Source organism: Lissotriton helveticus, chromosome 4_1 (assembly GCF_964261635.1).
Source record: "Lissotriton helveticus chromosome 4_1, aLisHel1.1, whole genome shotgun sequence".
NCBI classification, from domain to species: domain Eukaryota; kingdom Metazoa; phylum Chordata; class Amphibia; order Caudata; family Salamandridae; genus Lissotriton; species Lissotriton helveticus.
Genome location: NC_136063.1, coordinates 64,286,631 through 64,301,898, shown reverse-complemented (window position 1 = coordinate 64,301,898; position 15,268 = coordinate 64,286,631). Strand labels below are relative to the sequence as shown.

General features: G+C 44.3%; 1 protein-coding gene across 2 annotated transcripts in view; it reads left to right on the top strand.

Annotated features, from left to right (window-relative positions):
* Positions 1–15,268, top strand: part of MAPK15 (mitogen-activated protein kinase 15) — a 184,849-nt gene that overhangs the window by 124,862 nt on the left and 44,719 nt on the right. For both annotated transcript variants that reach the window (XM_078686411.1, XM_078686413.1), the window contains exon 13: positions 3,618–3,772. In XM_078686411.1, the coding sequence (XP_078542537.1) occupies positions 3,618–3,772 (155 nt within the window). The remainder of the gene's footprint in view (positions 1–3,617; positions 3,773–15,268) is intronic.

Sequence of the window (15,268 nt, the reverse complement as noted above, 5' to 3'; positions counted from 1 at the left end):
CCTTTTTTACAATGCGCTCTGTCCCTTCCGTCCCTCCAATTGTTAGCAGGCCATTGTGTCCCTTAATCGTACCTTTTATTTGTGTTGATCCTTTAGCAAAACCTAAACAAACTTTTGGCCACCCATGCACATGATACCAATTAATTATCCACCTAGAGACCACTCCGGTTCCAACCTGAGATTCCACATGCATCACAGAACCCATCACCTGGATAAAGTCAAACTCCCTAACAATTAACAGGGAAAAGCGAGCTGCTAATAGTGGAGGAAGATCCGTGAATTTGATCCAGTAGATGGCCCACCATCTGGGGAGACATCCATTTGGTTTTACCTAGCCCTTAAATTAGCTAAGTCTTAGCATCTTGTTTAGTCTGTCAGCATAAAATCACTCCATTTCTGCCTTTTACTGATCCTCAACTAGTGGTTCAGTCTATTAGTTTTGTAGTGTAGGTCCTGAATTCCCAATAGGCTCTGCGCATTGGAATAATATATCCTATAGATGTGACCTAGGACTTATGTCTACTAGGTCACTATTGGATATATTAGACTTAATTGTGAGTGCCAGCTTGCTCAGAGGTCACTAGAAACTTTCTCGCGTTCACAAGAAGGGAGTTAGTTTATGACAACCGCATTAACATGACAACTTTGTTTCCCCAAGATAAAACTGATCTTCAGAGTCGTGGAAACAATAGATAGATATTTTACTCAGTCATTCGTGCATGCTTCGTTTCACCAGAGTTTGCAGAGAAGTAGATAGACGGGCATTTTCAATAAAAGGTATTTATTGAACAGTCTTCTTTCTCAAACAAAAGAAATGAACTACTACAATCTTAATACTGGTTGCAAAGTAAAATGAATACAGTAAGAAGAGTAGAATACAATAATACTGTAAGAGCATTGTATGGTTCCTAGACCATAGATGAATACATACAGAAATAAAAAGGCTAAAAAGTACTCAACTGGTGCTTCTAAAATACGCCTACCTAAGTCTAGTACGAGGGAAGGAGTAAGTGAGGTGAAGCATAAATTTAGTATTCTTTGCCAAGAATCTATCCAAGATTTCTCTCAGGTTCTAATCCGCTCCGTACCTTGGTTTAGAATGAAGAAGGTCAATCTCAGGACTCGATTTCCCAACAACCCGCAAGGATAGCTTGGAAACACTGGAGCTGGATTTCTCGGCAAGAGAAAAAACAGCATCTCTCTCAGTGCGTCTGCTGGAGGGTCGGCTTCCTTCGGCACTTGCTGTAGCAGGATGCGTCGGACAAGTAGATAGTCGAACTGCTCCCAACCACCGTGTGTTTGCTATGGCAAGTGTGGGCATATTTATACCTTAAAGGTGCCGAGTTTGACGTAAAGGTGGACATAATAACATCATCAAAGAGTCTCAGTTCTTTGAAAACTCCATGAGTTCTTGGATAAATCAGTATGCAAGCAAGGGGAAGTCCCTAGCTGCTGAAGCTGAGTTTTCCAAGAAATCATTGTGGATTTTCGGAACTAGTGGAAGTAGCCCTGCCGTATTTGGACTGCATGAGCTATGTCTAAATATGGTTATGATTTCTATGCCTATATAAGGATATGGTGATTTATACCTACATAAGGGCATGAATCGGGAAAATTACACTAGGGTCCTAAAATGCTATACAACAGTTCATTTCACCTGGACGACTTCAACTGACTTCATTTCGGTTTACCAGCTTCTTCATTGATCAGACTACAAAGGATTGCATATGCTGCTGCTTGGTAAATCTTTGTTATTCTGCGACATACGCACACCTCTCTGCTGCGATCGGTTATTCATTTTATAGAGTTCAAAGCATAACATCTTTAAAGGTCTGTGTTAGGTCCATTGTGATTTTTAGAAGTCAGGCCCTCTTTGTTTGCAAGTTGGATTCTTTTACTATAGTTAAGCTGTTGCTTAACATCCTCATTTCAACTACTTCTTGATATTCCAAAAATTAGGAAGATTAGGCGGAATGGCTGCTCCTTCGTGTACCTTGGAGCCAAGTACTGGAATCAGCTACCTGCCACCATAGATAGAAGACCACCTGGCCTTCCGTAAGCCCCTGAAAACTCTGCTCTTATCATCTATAGTACCTCATTCACTTACTAGCTTTCATCTTCCTGTAGCGTTGGGATACCCTCTTGGGTGGCAGAAACACATTCTACTAATTCACAATTCATTTATTGCTCCCTAAACCCTCCTTGTCATGTTCTCATTAAAAAAAGAACATGAAATTAAAGGAACAAGAAAGCTTTTGAAGATATTCAGTGCCACATAAAAGAAAACACGCAGCCACCTTACTCTGCCCATGGACCTCCAGAATCATAGCTTGCAGCACAGTGACCGTCCATAGTTTTATTTTTTTTACACCTCTGTGAGAAGTATCCATGAACACATGGATTTGTTCTTTCTTCCATTTCTCTGCTTCAATGTTCTATATTTTACTCATTTCCTCTGTATATTTTCTTAGATGCAGGTGTTTAAACCCTCCTGATCTCTCTCTAAATCTCTGATCTCTCTAATCTCTCTGGGTTGTGCTCAGAATGGGACTTTGTGGTTAATGTTTCTGTTTACTCACTAATGTGGACTTCAGGGATATTTTCTAAGGAAAAGTTGTATTTTTTGTCTAGAGCCTTTGAGAGTTACCTGGCTTCCACACTTCCATTGTGAGTCAGGGCAGGGAAGATGACCTAATTCAGATACCTGGAACTGGCACCTAAGCTGCTGCGCCGCCATTTCACATGGCCCTTGATGTCGAAATCAAGAGCGTGCTTGGACGTTGATTGTAGCCCATGGTGGAGACACAGGACTCCAGAAGAACATTCTTTAGGACGTTCACATTAAAGGGATGTTCTTGACTTTGATAGGATCTTCTTGACTTCAGAAGTGTATCCTCCGCTATATACCTCTGTCATGGTGCCCTAAAGGGATAGGCACCTGCCACAAATGCAGACCTGGGTGAAAGATCCTTAGTAGCAAAGCCCTTCCTTTCCTGGCACCGAAGCATGTGCAAGAAGTTGTCTGCTCTACATGCTGGACTTTCCTAGTGTGCCATCCTAGGCCGACAGGGGGTTCCAAACACTTCAGGGCCTGTGGGTCTCCTGCACAAATGAAGACCTTCAGCCCGCCTCCTCTACGCCTTCAAGCACAGCTGCATATAGGATCCCTAAGTATTAGCAACACAATCCCTAAGGGGAGCAGTACATGTTCCAGTCCATTTGTTTGGATATCATCTCGATCATAACAATCAATTTGGAGAACAGAAAGGTGACCATTTGTGTTTTCCAGAACATTTCAGTCCTACATGCTCTGTAGTGCAGGGCACATAACTCCCACCTTGTGTGATTTCTATGTTATGAGGATGGGCAAGAAAACTAGCATTGTGTGTTGCCTGTCATTTCTTACGTGCAACCTCATCTCGCTCTTCTGTCTTCTATTCTTATTTGGTGTTTCTTATCACAGTGTTGGGTAGATTCTTGTTGCCTCTAGTGATGGTTTATGGTTACTTCTTGACCTGGTGGTCCTATTTGAATGTTTATGTTCTCATTAACTGTTTTAGCCTCTTGTGTCTGCTTGAAAATGTCTTGACCCAGTCTCTCTGTACTCTGTTCTTCAGATGGCCAAGGTGACGGAAGGGGAGCACAAAACAACCCTTCTGGTCCCGGTTATCACCAGCGAGCCTCTTCCATGAACAGGAAGCTGGTGAGACAGGCAAGCCAAGAGCATTTGACATCCCAGCAACCAGGAACAGAGGGTCATCTGCTCCATGGTGTGAGTATCCCATGCAGGTTTCTGTGTTAAAAAATGTGTGATGTTTAGCATAATAACAGGACATGTTTAAGTGGTTTTATAGCTATATTTAACTAGAACTATAACTGTAGCTATAACTACAGGACTAGTGTGTATGCAGTTTGAGAGCGAGCAGAACACAGAGTTTGTTGTGTCTTGCTGTTTTGTCAGGCAGAGCCCACAATTCGTGTCTCAAAACGTGGTCTTTAGCACATAATTTCCATATCGGTAGCTCATTGGTGGAACAGGTCAGGCAGTCACAGCATTCTTTGGCTTTGTTTGTTTGCACAGTTTATTTCATGTGATCTTCATTTAGGACAGTGTTGGTAAAACATGTTTTTTATTTGTGATCTAAGAGGAAGGAGAGGACGAATGGGTGGAAGTTCCAATAATCGGACTCTTAGGGGTCTATTATGATGGCGGACGGGCCGTCGCCCCGGGAAATGGGACCGCCCGCTAAGGGTGCAGCGGTCCCGCATGGGCTATTAAAATGCGCCCGCCACACTGGTGGGAGCATCCCACATTTTTTGCATTGTGGCGGGCGGTGACAGCACCCGCCGCAATTCAAACAAGCATTTGCAATGCAATAGGTCTCGCATTATTAAAGTTTGAGCTATTGGCATTGCTAAATAATGCAACACCAATAGCTCAAACTTTAATAATGCGAGACCTATTGCATTGCAAATGCTTGTTTTGATTTCTCATGTCTGACTTCTGCCATTTCATCCTTTGAAGGATTTTGTGTGATTAAATAACTACTGTAGTCTCAGAGATGGGGCGGTTTTGTATGAGTGAAGATCAGCAATTTGCATGTTGTGAGCACACTTAAAAAAAGAGGTGAGAGGAGGCAGATCACATGCACAAAGAATGGAATGAAAGTGGAAGGGAAGAGAGGGAAGAAAAGAGAAGAGAGAAAAGAAAAGTGAAAATAATTGAGGAAGCAAGAGAAAAGACAGAAAAAAGAAACAATGGCCCCTAGGACGAGGGAAGAGGGTGAAACGAGGCCGAAAGGAGAAAATAGAGGGAAAACAAGGAGAGAAGTGACAGACAATGACAAGAGAATGTAAAGTTAAGAGGTAGGAAAATAAGAGAGAGGGGAGAAAAGATGGAACATTGGAAGGGAGTTGGAAATGAGAGGCATGAAATGCAGAGGATCGGAGAAAAGAATGGAACAAATAGCAGGGAGGTGCACAATAGAGAGAAGTGAAGAGGGTGAGGGAAAGAAGATAAATCACAGAGAAGAGGAGACAAGAGTTAGAGTAAAACAAATAAGATGGGCAGAGACATTAGAAAGAGATGGAAAGAGTGGAGAGAAGTAGAAACATGTGGGGAGGGGAAGGGAAGCAAAACAGAGAGGGAATAGAGACAGGATGGAGGAAGGGAGAGCTGCAGAAGAGTTGGTGAGTACAGAGAATGAAGGAGTGGGAAGGGAGACAGGTAGATGAGAGAGGTGATGGAAGAGGCAGAAGCTATGAAAGGGGGGGAGGAGTGAGACTCAAATGGGAAAGAAAGGGAAAGAGACCTGGTCAAAAGTCAAAGTCAAAATAAGCTTTATTCGATATTTACATTGAATATCATAAAAGCATTCATAATAATGGTTAAAAGAAAATCATTTTGCATTTATATCATAGTTATCAAAAAGAGCTAAAAAAAATAAAAAATAAAAAATTTTAAAACATATTCATGAGAATTAATTTTTAAGAAAAACACAGTATTAAGAACAGACTAATGTGCAATATGATCTTTTTGGCAATTTGCCGAGTCAAATTTACCCTGCTAACGAATTTCTAAATTTAAGTAGCAATTTTAAGAATGTTTCCATTTTACATGTAACATCCCTGTCCTCCAGCTCTTGTAAACGTTCCAGGGCATCTCTACAAGACCTTAGACCCCATCTTTTCAACAAGGGTCTCAATAGGGATTTCCTGGGGATCGTATAATAAGTACAAAATAATATCGAATGAATGTTTGATTGCACGGAGGTGTCGTCACAGGGACATAGGGCCAATTTTCGCGACCAATCATTACATGTTGGAAAAGTTATTAGGCAAAAAAAAGAGCCCAACCTAAATCTTGTGAGCAACATTCTTGTAAAGCAGGAATAGTCAGAGGAAAGATATCGTTGTAACCCCTTATGCATGGTGATCCTTTGATAGACCTGGATTGATTTATTTAATTTCTGGGTGGCCCACCTTTTGGATTCCAGGTGATCCAATAAGGTCTTTCTCAGTCTTTTTCTTGAAATGTGCTCCAATGACGTTGGGTCGGTATAATATTCAGGCCGGTCTATATCTTGAAATGCCTTTTTGACGTATGCTAGCCATTTCATATGTTTTACCCCCTCCAAGTTGAGAATATCCACTATTATATCTCGATTTAGAGCCGTCTCAGTGGAGGTCCAGATTTTATGCCATAGGAGTGGTGGCTCAACTTTAATTAGGTCTGTGATGAACGGTAGGCCTAGCTCTATATGAATCATATAGACTGATGTTGCTTTTGATGTCGCTAGCAGATATCTTAAGAAATTATTTTCTGCCACTTGGATTGATGAGAGGTCATTTTCAATACCCCACAGTCCGGCCCCATAGATCGCCGTTGAGACACACTTGGCGTTATATATCATAATAAGTTGTTTTACTGGCCTCCCTCCTATTTTGCTTGCAAAGTCACGTATGCCTCCAATTGCTCTAACAAAGGCAAGTTTCCTTGCTTTGACAGCGGGCTGCCATAATACCTTCCTGTTTATACTTCTGCCAAGATACGTGAAATTGTCAACTGTCTCCAGTTTTTGATCCTTAATAAATATGGGACATGGAATTTTCTTTGTTCCCTTGCTGCATGCCATGGAGAAGGTCTTCCCAATGTTAACTTCCAAGCCCCTTTCATGCATATAATTTGTAAATGCAACAACAGCTCTTTGTAGCCCCAATCTTGTTTGTGAGATAATAGCCGCATCGTCGGCATATAACAAGATTGGGATGGCTTGGCCTCCCACCTTGGGGTAGTCACATTCGATATTTTTTAAATGCTCACCAATGGCGTTTATATAGAGGGAAAAAAGCAGGGGGGCTAAAATGCACCCCTGCCTAACCCCCCTCTCTATAGTAAACCTTGGTGAACATTCTCCCTTCAGGCCAAATCGCACCCTGGCGCCAGCATCTTTGTACAGTTTCATAATAAAGGCAAGAATTGATGGGTCTATCCCTAGCTGCTCAAGAATTTCCCATAGCTGATCGTGGGCCACACAATCGAAAGCAGAGCTTAAGTCTATGTATGTTATGTAGAGACTTCCCCTCTTAATCTCCATATATTTCGACATAATGAGATGTAAGTTCAAGCTCTGCTCGACTGTGCCCCTTCCCGTTCGGAAGCCATATTGGAATCTTGAGAGTATATCCTCCTCTTCTGTCCACGTCTGTAAACGTTTGAGGATGATTCGCCCCGCGATCTTCATCGTAGAGTCGAGCAAGGAGATAGGCCGATAACATGATGGCAGGTCCCTGTCTCCTTTTTTAGGTTTTGCCTAGCAATGCGTACGATGTACGCATACGCTAGCAAAACCTCTTGAGTTCTATGTCGGGTGATGACCCGCCTCTGTCTATCATTGGCTAGCTCCATAAATGGAGGCTAGCCATTGGGAGACAGAGGCTGTCAATCGCGCTTTATCTTGAAAACGCGATTCGGGGGCGTTTCGCGGTGTTTTTTTAAGCCCCGCCCCTTTGTCCCGGGCCGCGCTGCGATTGGCTGCCGGCCTGGGACACCCCCGTGACGTCATTCCCCGGGCGCGCCGTGATTGGCTGCCGGCCCGGGACCTGACTTGTTTTATTTACTTTTTATTTTTTAGTAAAGAACCCTGTATGTATGTGCTGCCGTTTCCCTCCAACAGCCCCGACTGGTCATTCTGTGCTTTCACATGTATGTGAGGGTTTATGAGGGTTCGACATTGATTTCTCCTAAATGACCCAGAGCTGGCTTTCAGAGATCTAATATGCAAGGGCGGCCGTGTAAGAAGACCACCAGGAGTCGGCACAATATAGCGGCCAACTTCATTACTTTACAGCCTGCTGCTCGATATTCATGTACCTCCGCGGGGGCGCCATTGTTATGAGTCCTGTTTTGGTCACGTGACCTGTCAGCACAAAAGCAGCTGGCCAGTGTGAAACAATTGGAGGGTCGTTCTCCCTGCACAGAGGGGGTGCGGTAAGGACAAGGAGGGGCGCATCTGGCCTTTATGCCCCGCTGTAAGTGTTAGGCTTCTCTGATGAGGTTTTGACATGAAACCATGTTCGTCCTCGTGTATTTCTGTTGGGAGCTGGTTTTCAGAGCACCACAGGCTGGCATCTGAGTGCCCAGTGCGTGTAAACCATCACTCTAGTCAAAGTCTTCCACCGTGCTGTGCATCCCTGCTAATCTGTTCCGGATTCATTCTCCCAGAATGTTTGGAATGTTCAGTTGTAAGGCAACCTAATACCTCAATGGCCACGAGGCAGCATATATAAACGCTCCAAATAACCAAATTCAGGAGGGACAGGAAAGAAACACAGAATCTGCCTCATGCAGAAGGTGTAGCTGCGTGGGCAAACGAAGAATCCTGCGACGTTATTACAGACATACAAAAACCGTGAATTTTCTGTAGAAAATATGTTTCCTGCAGGAAGGAATTTCAGCAATCCCGTCGAAATGCTCTAAAATGTTGCATTCTAACTCAGTGGTATTTTTCAAAACACGAGGGCAGTGTACGTCATAATCCTCGCTCCGTCGCCGCAGGAGTCGTTCCCCCATTAATGATACAAAAGGTTGTCCCGGAAAGCTAGAAGCACGTACCATTAACTAAAGCCTCAAGTGCACTTGTTTCGAATGTAACCAGGTGACTGGGCCTTTTGTCTGCCCGAGGTGCATAAAATGAGCACTGATTGCAACCTGGGTGTCGGTAATTACTCTGCAAATATGGCCTGTATTAGTCGGTATTTGGGTTCGCTCTAGGTGTGCTGTCCGCCACTGTGCAAACACGGAGTCTTGTGATTAGCATAGTAGGCGGTTTCCTGCAGGGTCCTGGTAGGAACACTGCTTTGCACAAGTGAAAAGCTGCACCGCTGTGTGGTGGTGTATCCTGCAGTTTATTCAGACTATTTTACAGCCGCACAGTGAACGCTGTATTCCTACTTAATTCGGATACATTTTAAGCAATATTGTTCCTAACTTTTCCCACCTGTCTAACCTAGGAGCGTTTGTTGCACATTATTTTTACAGCGTCATTATTGTCTTTGTATTGCTATAGGCGATCTAGGGTCCGTAGTCTGGATTTGGGCGTGCAGAACAGTCATTTAAGACAGTAAAATCCAGAGGCATTTTCCTAAATTTACTGTGATGTTTGGTCATAAAATATTGCACTTCCAGATATATATTTATAATTGATAATCGCTACTTGCTGTTTGGGGTAGTACCCTGTAAGAGTGGTGTGGTGTATGTAACTCCTCTTCTGTCTGAATCTATAAGGTCTCCTTAGCATGAAAGATAGCAGTGCTGTACCAGCCCGTAAAATCTGCCTGTGTCCTGTCTTCTGCTTGACAATGTAAGAACCAAGGAATGTACTAGGCAAGGAAAATATGGTAAAGGAAAGAACATGAAGTGTAGAAGTGCCCTCACCGCCCCCTCGCTGTGCTTGCTTCCCCGCCCCCTCGCTGTGCTTGCTTCCCCGCCCCCTCGCTGTCCTTGCTTCCCCGCCCCCTCGCTGTGCTTCCCCGCCCCCTCGCTGTGCTTCCCTGCCCCCTCGCTGTGCTTCCTCTCCTGAGTGTGTGTGTGGCTCTGGGTGGGGGGGTGTGTGTGTGGCTCTGGGTGGGGGTGTGTGTGTGTGGCTCTGGGTGTGTGTGTGTGTGTGTGAGGCTCTGGGTGGGTGTGTGTGTGGGCTCTGGGTGGGTGTGTGTGTGTGTGTGGGGGGGGGGCTCTGGGTGGGCGTGTGTGCTCATGGCAATGTAAATGACAAAACCAACACATAAATACAAATTGAGTCATTTACAATGCCAATAGCTCTAACTTTTCCAAAGGCGAAACCATTGCATTGTAAATGCTTGTTGTATATGGGTATCACTATTGCTTCAGCCCAAGTTGGAATTTGGCCAGAGACATTCGCTGAGTTCAAAGCAGCGGTTAATATGGGTGCCCACATATGTATTTCGGCCTTGAAAACATCTGCGGGGATGGCATCCGGACCGGGAGCCTTCCCGGACGGACTCTCCCTTATTGCTTCCAACACCTCTTCATAAGAAAAGACGATATTAGTAATACTTTTACTCATAGATGGTGATGTTAAATGTGGAGGCAGAATGGAGTCCAACGGGGCGCTATTTGCGGGAGTTGGTTTGCTGTATAATTCTTGGAAATGGGCAGCCCAGGTATCGCCACCAATTGCAAGATCCAGATGCCTCTTGGGCATTTTTATCCATGGGAGTGGGGTGTTTAGAAATTTCCAGAAAGCTTTAGAGTCCCGGTTTTCACTTGTTGACAAGAGGGTTTGCCAAGCTTCCTTCTTCAGAGTATTTTTTCTAATTTTGATGGCAAAATAGTATCGGAGTCTAGCTTGACGTATCTCCATAACTTGTTTAGGTGTTGTATGAAGAGCTTTCTTCAGTGCTTTTAGAGCTCTCGTACAGTCATTATCAAACCAGCCTTTTGGGGTAATGGGGCCTTGCTTAAACTGTCTTGTAAGAAGTGTTTTAAGACTCTCTTGTATTTTCAAGAAGGCTTCCAGGATAGATTGTGGGTGTTCATTTGTAGACAAGCATATGTGTATCTCCTCCCATCTCAGCTTAAGTAAGTTTTTAAAAAGGTTTGCTGGATTGATTTTATCCCATTTGAGGGTATAACCATTTAGTGTCCCTAATCTGATAGGTTGTTCATAGATAAGTCTGGGATTTTCATGGCCAGTACTAGGAAGGGGTAACACAATGGCTAAGGCCAGAGGATAATGATCACCAAAAAGGTGGTCAAGAGTGTCCCAACAAGATATGATGGGAGCATGCATCTTTGAGAACAGGATGAAATCAGTAGTAGAATTTACTGCTCTGCCGTGGAATGTCGGTTTAAATGATTTCAAAGGAAATGATAAAACATTTGCAAAATCTAAATTAAAAGATGCCATAAAATTATTTAGAAGTTCCCCTATATTTGTATGTGCAAAATGATCAGGCATATCATCCTCTAGTTCCTTGTCTAGTGGGGAAGAAAAGTCACACACCCCTCTGGAGACAGTCTGACAAATATGGCAATTAAAATCACCCATGAATGCTGTCACACACTCACCGCCACGCAATTCTTTAATCGAAACAATAGATTGGGACAAGTCATCTAATACTTTCTTCAGACGATCTAAGGGCATATTGTTATAAAAATTAACGATTAGAAGACTCAAAGCTGAACCCAAATCCATAACTATTATTTGGTAAGAGTCCTTTAGTACCCATTTCCGGATCCTATGTCCCACGTCTACACTAACATATATACACAGACCACCCCGGTGTCTGCCCTGGTTACTCTCAATCGCTGGTGAATGAAAGGTTTGGAAACCCATTAAATGTATCGGGGTAAGTACCCAGGTTTCCTGGAAGCACAGGACGGAATAAGGATTTACTACCTCCAGCCACGCTGGTTGAACAATTTTGGAAGATATGCCTGCCAAATTCCAGCTGAGCAAATGTAATTTGGAGGATAGTTGTTGGGTTTCCACACAGGTAAGCAGAGTATTTATATTCTTTCGCTGACTAACTGTGGGCGGACAGTGTGCTGATAACTGCATATTTGCCCCATTTACCAGACCTTTTAATGTCTTGCTATTTTCCGAAAGGCTCTTTGTGGATGATGCATTTAAAAGTATACTAGCATTGTTTTCCCCCTCCCACCTTTGGGCCTTCTCTACGGAGAGTCAGTCTATATCCTCCAAACCTTAGAGTGGCTCATAATAATTATTATTGCAAGGAAAATTCCAGGAGGGAGTTATTGGCGGGAGATAGTTGCCATAGCCCGCTTGGTCATAACTAGGAGTTAAGTGGGTTTTGTTTCTCCACGGCCTGCCATTATACAAAGGCAGATCGTGGGTAGGAAAAATATCGTCCCTCTTTCCCTGTCCTGGAAAATAGAGATTTCGCGGAGGTCTTGGGTGGTATTGGGTGTTAGAAGTTTCATAATAATGTTTAAAACGATATTGTTTAGGTGGCATTAAGGCTTCAGGATAAAAATATAATAGGGATTTAGGTGAGATTGGGCCTTTGTTGGTAGCTGTAAACCAGTCCATTATGTGCATAGTAACTCTAGGATCTTTAAAGGTAATAATAATTACATCGCCCTCAATATCTTTGGGGCGTAAGCCCACCCAGCTGGTTCTCCTCACCATGATGATATCACCGTTAAGGTGGGGTGGGGTTTTAGCCAATAAATGACCTTATTTTTTAGACTAACAGGGTCTTCGTATACTGCTGAAGATGGTAAAGGTGGAACCCCCGTTAAGATAATGACATTATGGGATGCTGCCGGAGGTAGATCCACATGTCTCTCACCCAGTGGTCTCTTGTATTTCTGAGTAAAGTTATTTGTATCCCGGGTGGATTTGGTGGTCCCCATTCTTGCCGAATCCACGAGTGATTTTATTTGGTCTGCCTGTGCTCGAGGATCTATGGGCAATTTGGATAAACCAGAGGGAATCTTAATTATTGGCCGCAAAGCAGTCGTCGATGTAGGTATGGTAGGGACCTTTGGAACCTTTGTAGTTTTATCAGATTTAGACGTTTTTACCGCTTTAGTCACTTCCTCTCTCTCTTTGGTAGTCGATGTAGGGTTTACAAAAACCTTACTAGTTAGAGTGTTTGGAGTGGGACATCCTATGAGCGTGTCCAATTGAGCTCCTAATTTCTTTACTCTCTCAACTATAGGGATAAGTAATGCTTTCATTAGGTGCTCCATCGCATCTACAAAGTCCTTTATGGAGGGAGGAACCTGGGTAGTCAAAATATTTCTACCAACGTTGGGTGCCCCTTCGGCTATTTTATTTAATTCTTTCATTAATGAATCCTTATGAGACGTTAATTTGTGGATGGTAGGGTCTATCTGGCCCACACTTTTTTTCCTGCGCTTTTTCGGGGGAGATTTAATGACTGCACTTTTTCTTTTTGCAGAGTTAGTGCCTCTCAGCGATTTGAGGGCTTTGTGTTTAAAGATAAATAGATCACATTGTCTTCGCTGTCCCACCTCCGCGGATTTAGATATCTCCATAATGCATGAGTTTTCGTGGGTGTTAGGAGGTTTAGGAGTGTCAAGGTCGATAAGATCAATGGGTGAGTTATCGCTACAAAGGGGTAACTCCAGTTGATGACTAATAGAATTATCGTCTTTGGGAGACGAGCTTGACTGAAATATTAAAGGGATGTTGTCCGTATTAAATAACTCGTCGTCAGTATTTTTCCGAATTGGGTAGTCCAACTGGACATCAGGAAGAACTTTGATACCCTGATCCAGAGCTGTATTTTTAAGTTGCTCAATTGAAAGACGTCGGGCAGCACGGCGCTCTGCCAGGGCCAGCTCTCTATCGACCTCAGCCTTGGCTTTTACAAAATATTTATCCTGTGGGCCCAATATAGATGAACCTACCCTGGATGATAAAACGTCATCAGTGGGCATAGACATACCTGGCGTGCAATCCTGTAATCGTGGTGTAGTAAAGTAAATTCCAGGGACCGCTTTGTACACGACAGGGGAATGGCCTAGCCGAGCCTTGTATGGCCTTGGAGGGCCGTAGAGGGCCCGCCCTTTGCCCGGGCTTCGCCCCGGGCTGCGACCCGCACGCGTCCCGTGGTACGCGTTAATGAGCTTGGTTAAGTTCCTATTAGATGAGAGGGGGCGTGGCACTGGGAGGGGGCGCGGCTCACGCGGGAAGAGGACACAGCTGTAGGTGGTGGATGCTGGTCCTCGCAGTCCCGGGGCCGCGCCTCTCACCTCCTCTGCGGCCTCGCAGTCGATCTCCTCTTCCCACTGGAAACCAAGTTATGAGCAGAGCATTCGTAGCTACTCCTGTAGCGGCAAGCAAAAAACACAGGACGACAAACCTCAGAGCGAGCGGCTCCCGCGTAGCGGAGGCCGCGAGAGGTGAAGAGTGTTTTGGTGGGGGCGTGGCACTGGCAGGGGGCGCGGCTCACGCGGGAAGAGGACACAGCTGTAGGTGGTGGATGCTGGTCCTCGCAGTCCCGGGGCCACGCCTCTCACCTCCTCTGCGGCCTCGCAGTCGATCTCCTCTTCCCACTGGAAACCAAGTTATGAGCAGAGCATTCCTAGCTACTCCTGTAGCGGCAAGCAAAAAACACAGGACGACAAACCTCAGAGAGACCTGGTCTATAAAAGAGAGAAGCAGAAGGGCAAAGGGAAGAGATACAGCAGAGAGAAGAAAGAACGAGACAAGCCTCAGCAAGTAAGAGAGAAACCGAGCAGACAGGAGGCATACGAGAGGAAGAGAATAAGAAACAAATAGTAAACGAGTTTGAGCTATTGGCATTGTACATGACAATGCCTTTTATTTATGTTTTAAATACAAAAGCATAAATAAAAGGCATTGTCATTTACAATGCCAATAGCTCAAACTCTCACTAATGCGAGACCTATTGCATTGCCGATGCTTGTTTTGGTATAGCACACACTTATTTTCTAAATGATCACTAAACTGCAAACAGAAAAAATCAGTCAAAAACATTGTAATTTACCACCTACCTTTACCCCACCGTGCACAGGGCATAATGGGGAGAGGGAGGTGATGGTGGGGGGGTTCCAGAAGGGGGAAGCAGAAGAGTCCTGGGAGGAAAGGCCAGATAGGTTATTGGAGGAAAGTGACACAGGGGACGAGGCAGGGTGGGTTGGAGGAGCAGAGAAGTAACAGGGCAGAAGAGGACTGGGATAAGAAGAAACAAGAGGTGGGGGGACACAAGATACAGCAGGTGGGAGGGGGACCAGGGAAGACTCTGGGATATGGAGGGAAGAGAGTCAGGCAGGTGTCTTTTTACTTAAAAGAATAACACTGCATGGACTTCATAGTTATTTTGAGTCATACGTATGTTACATGATCGAGATAGTCTGCCTAACCTGACCTCAAGAGCAAGCCTTGACTATTCGACCTCGCTACTCACTGGAAGTCAGAGACTTAAGAAGAGGTACTTGGCGCTTCAATGACCGTTCAATTTTACTTTGTTCCTGTATTTTCAAGGAAGGCAGCAACACTTGTCTCTAGGAGTGCCTAACTCTCCATGATTGACACTGACCCTGAAGATTTGACCTGACCCTCACCCACTCACCCACTCACTCACTCTAGATGACATATTTGAACCATCCAGCAACATTTTATTTCAACGCCTCCCATCAAGTTCCACTATTGTGAGTATTTTTCACATGTTGGTCCAAGTGCCAGCTTAGATCTGCACCCAGGCAGGAACACATGCTACCTTGTCA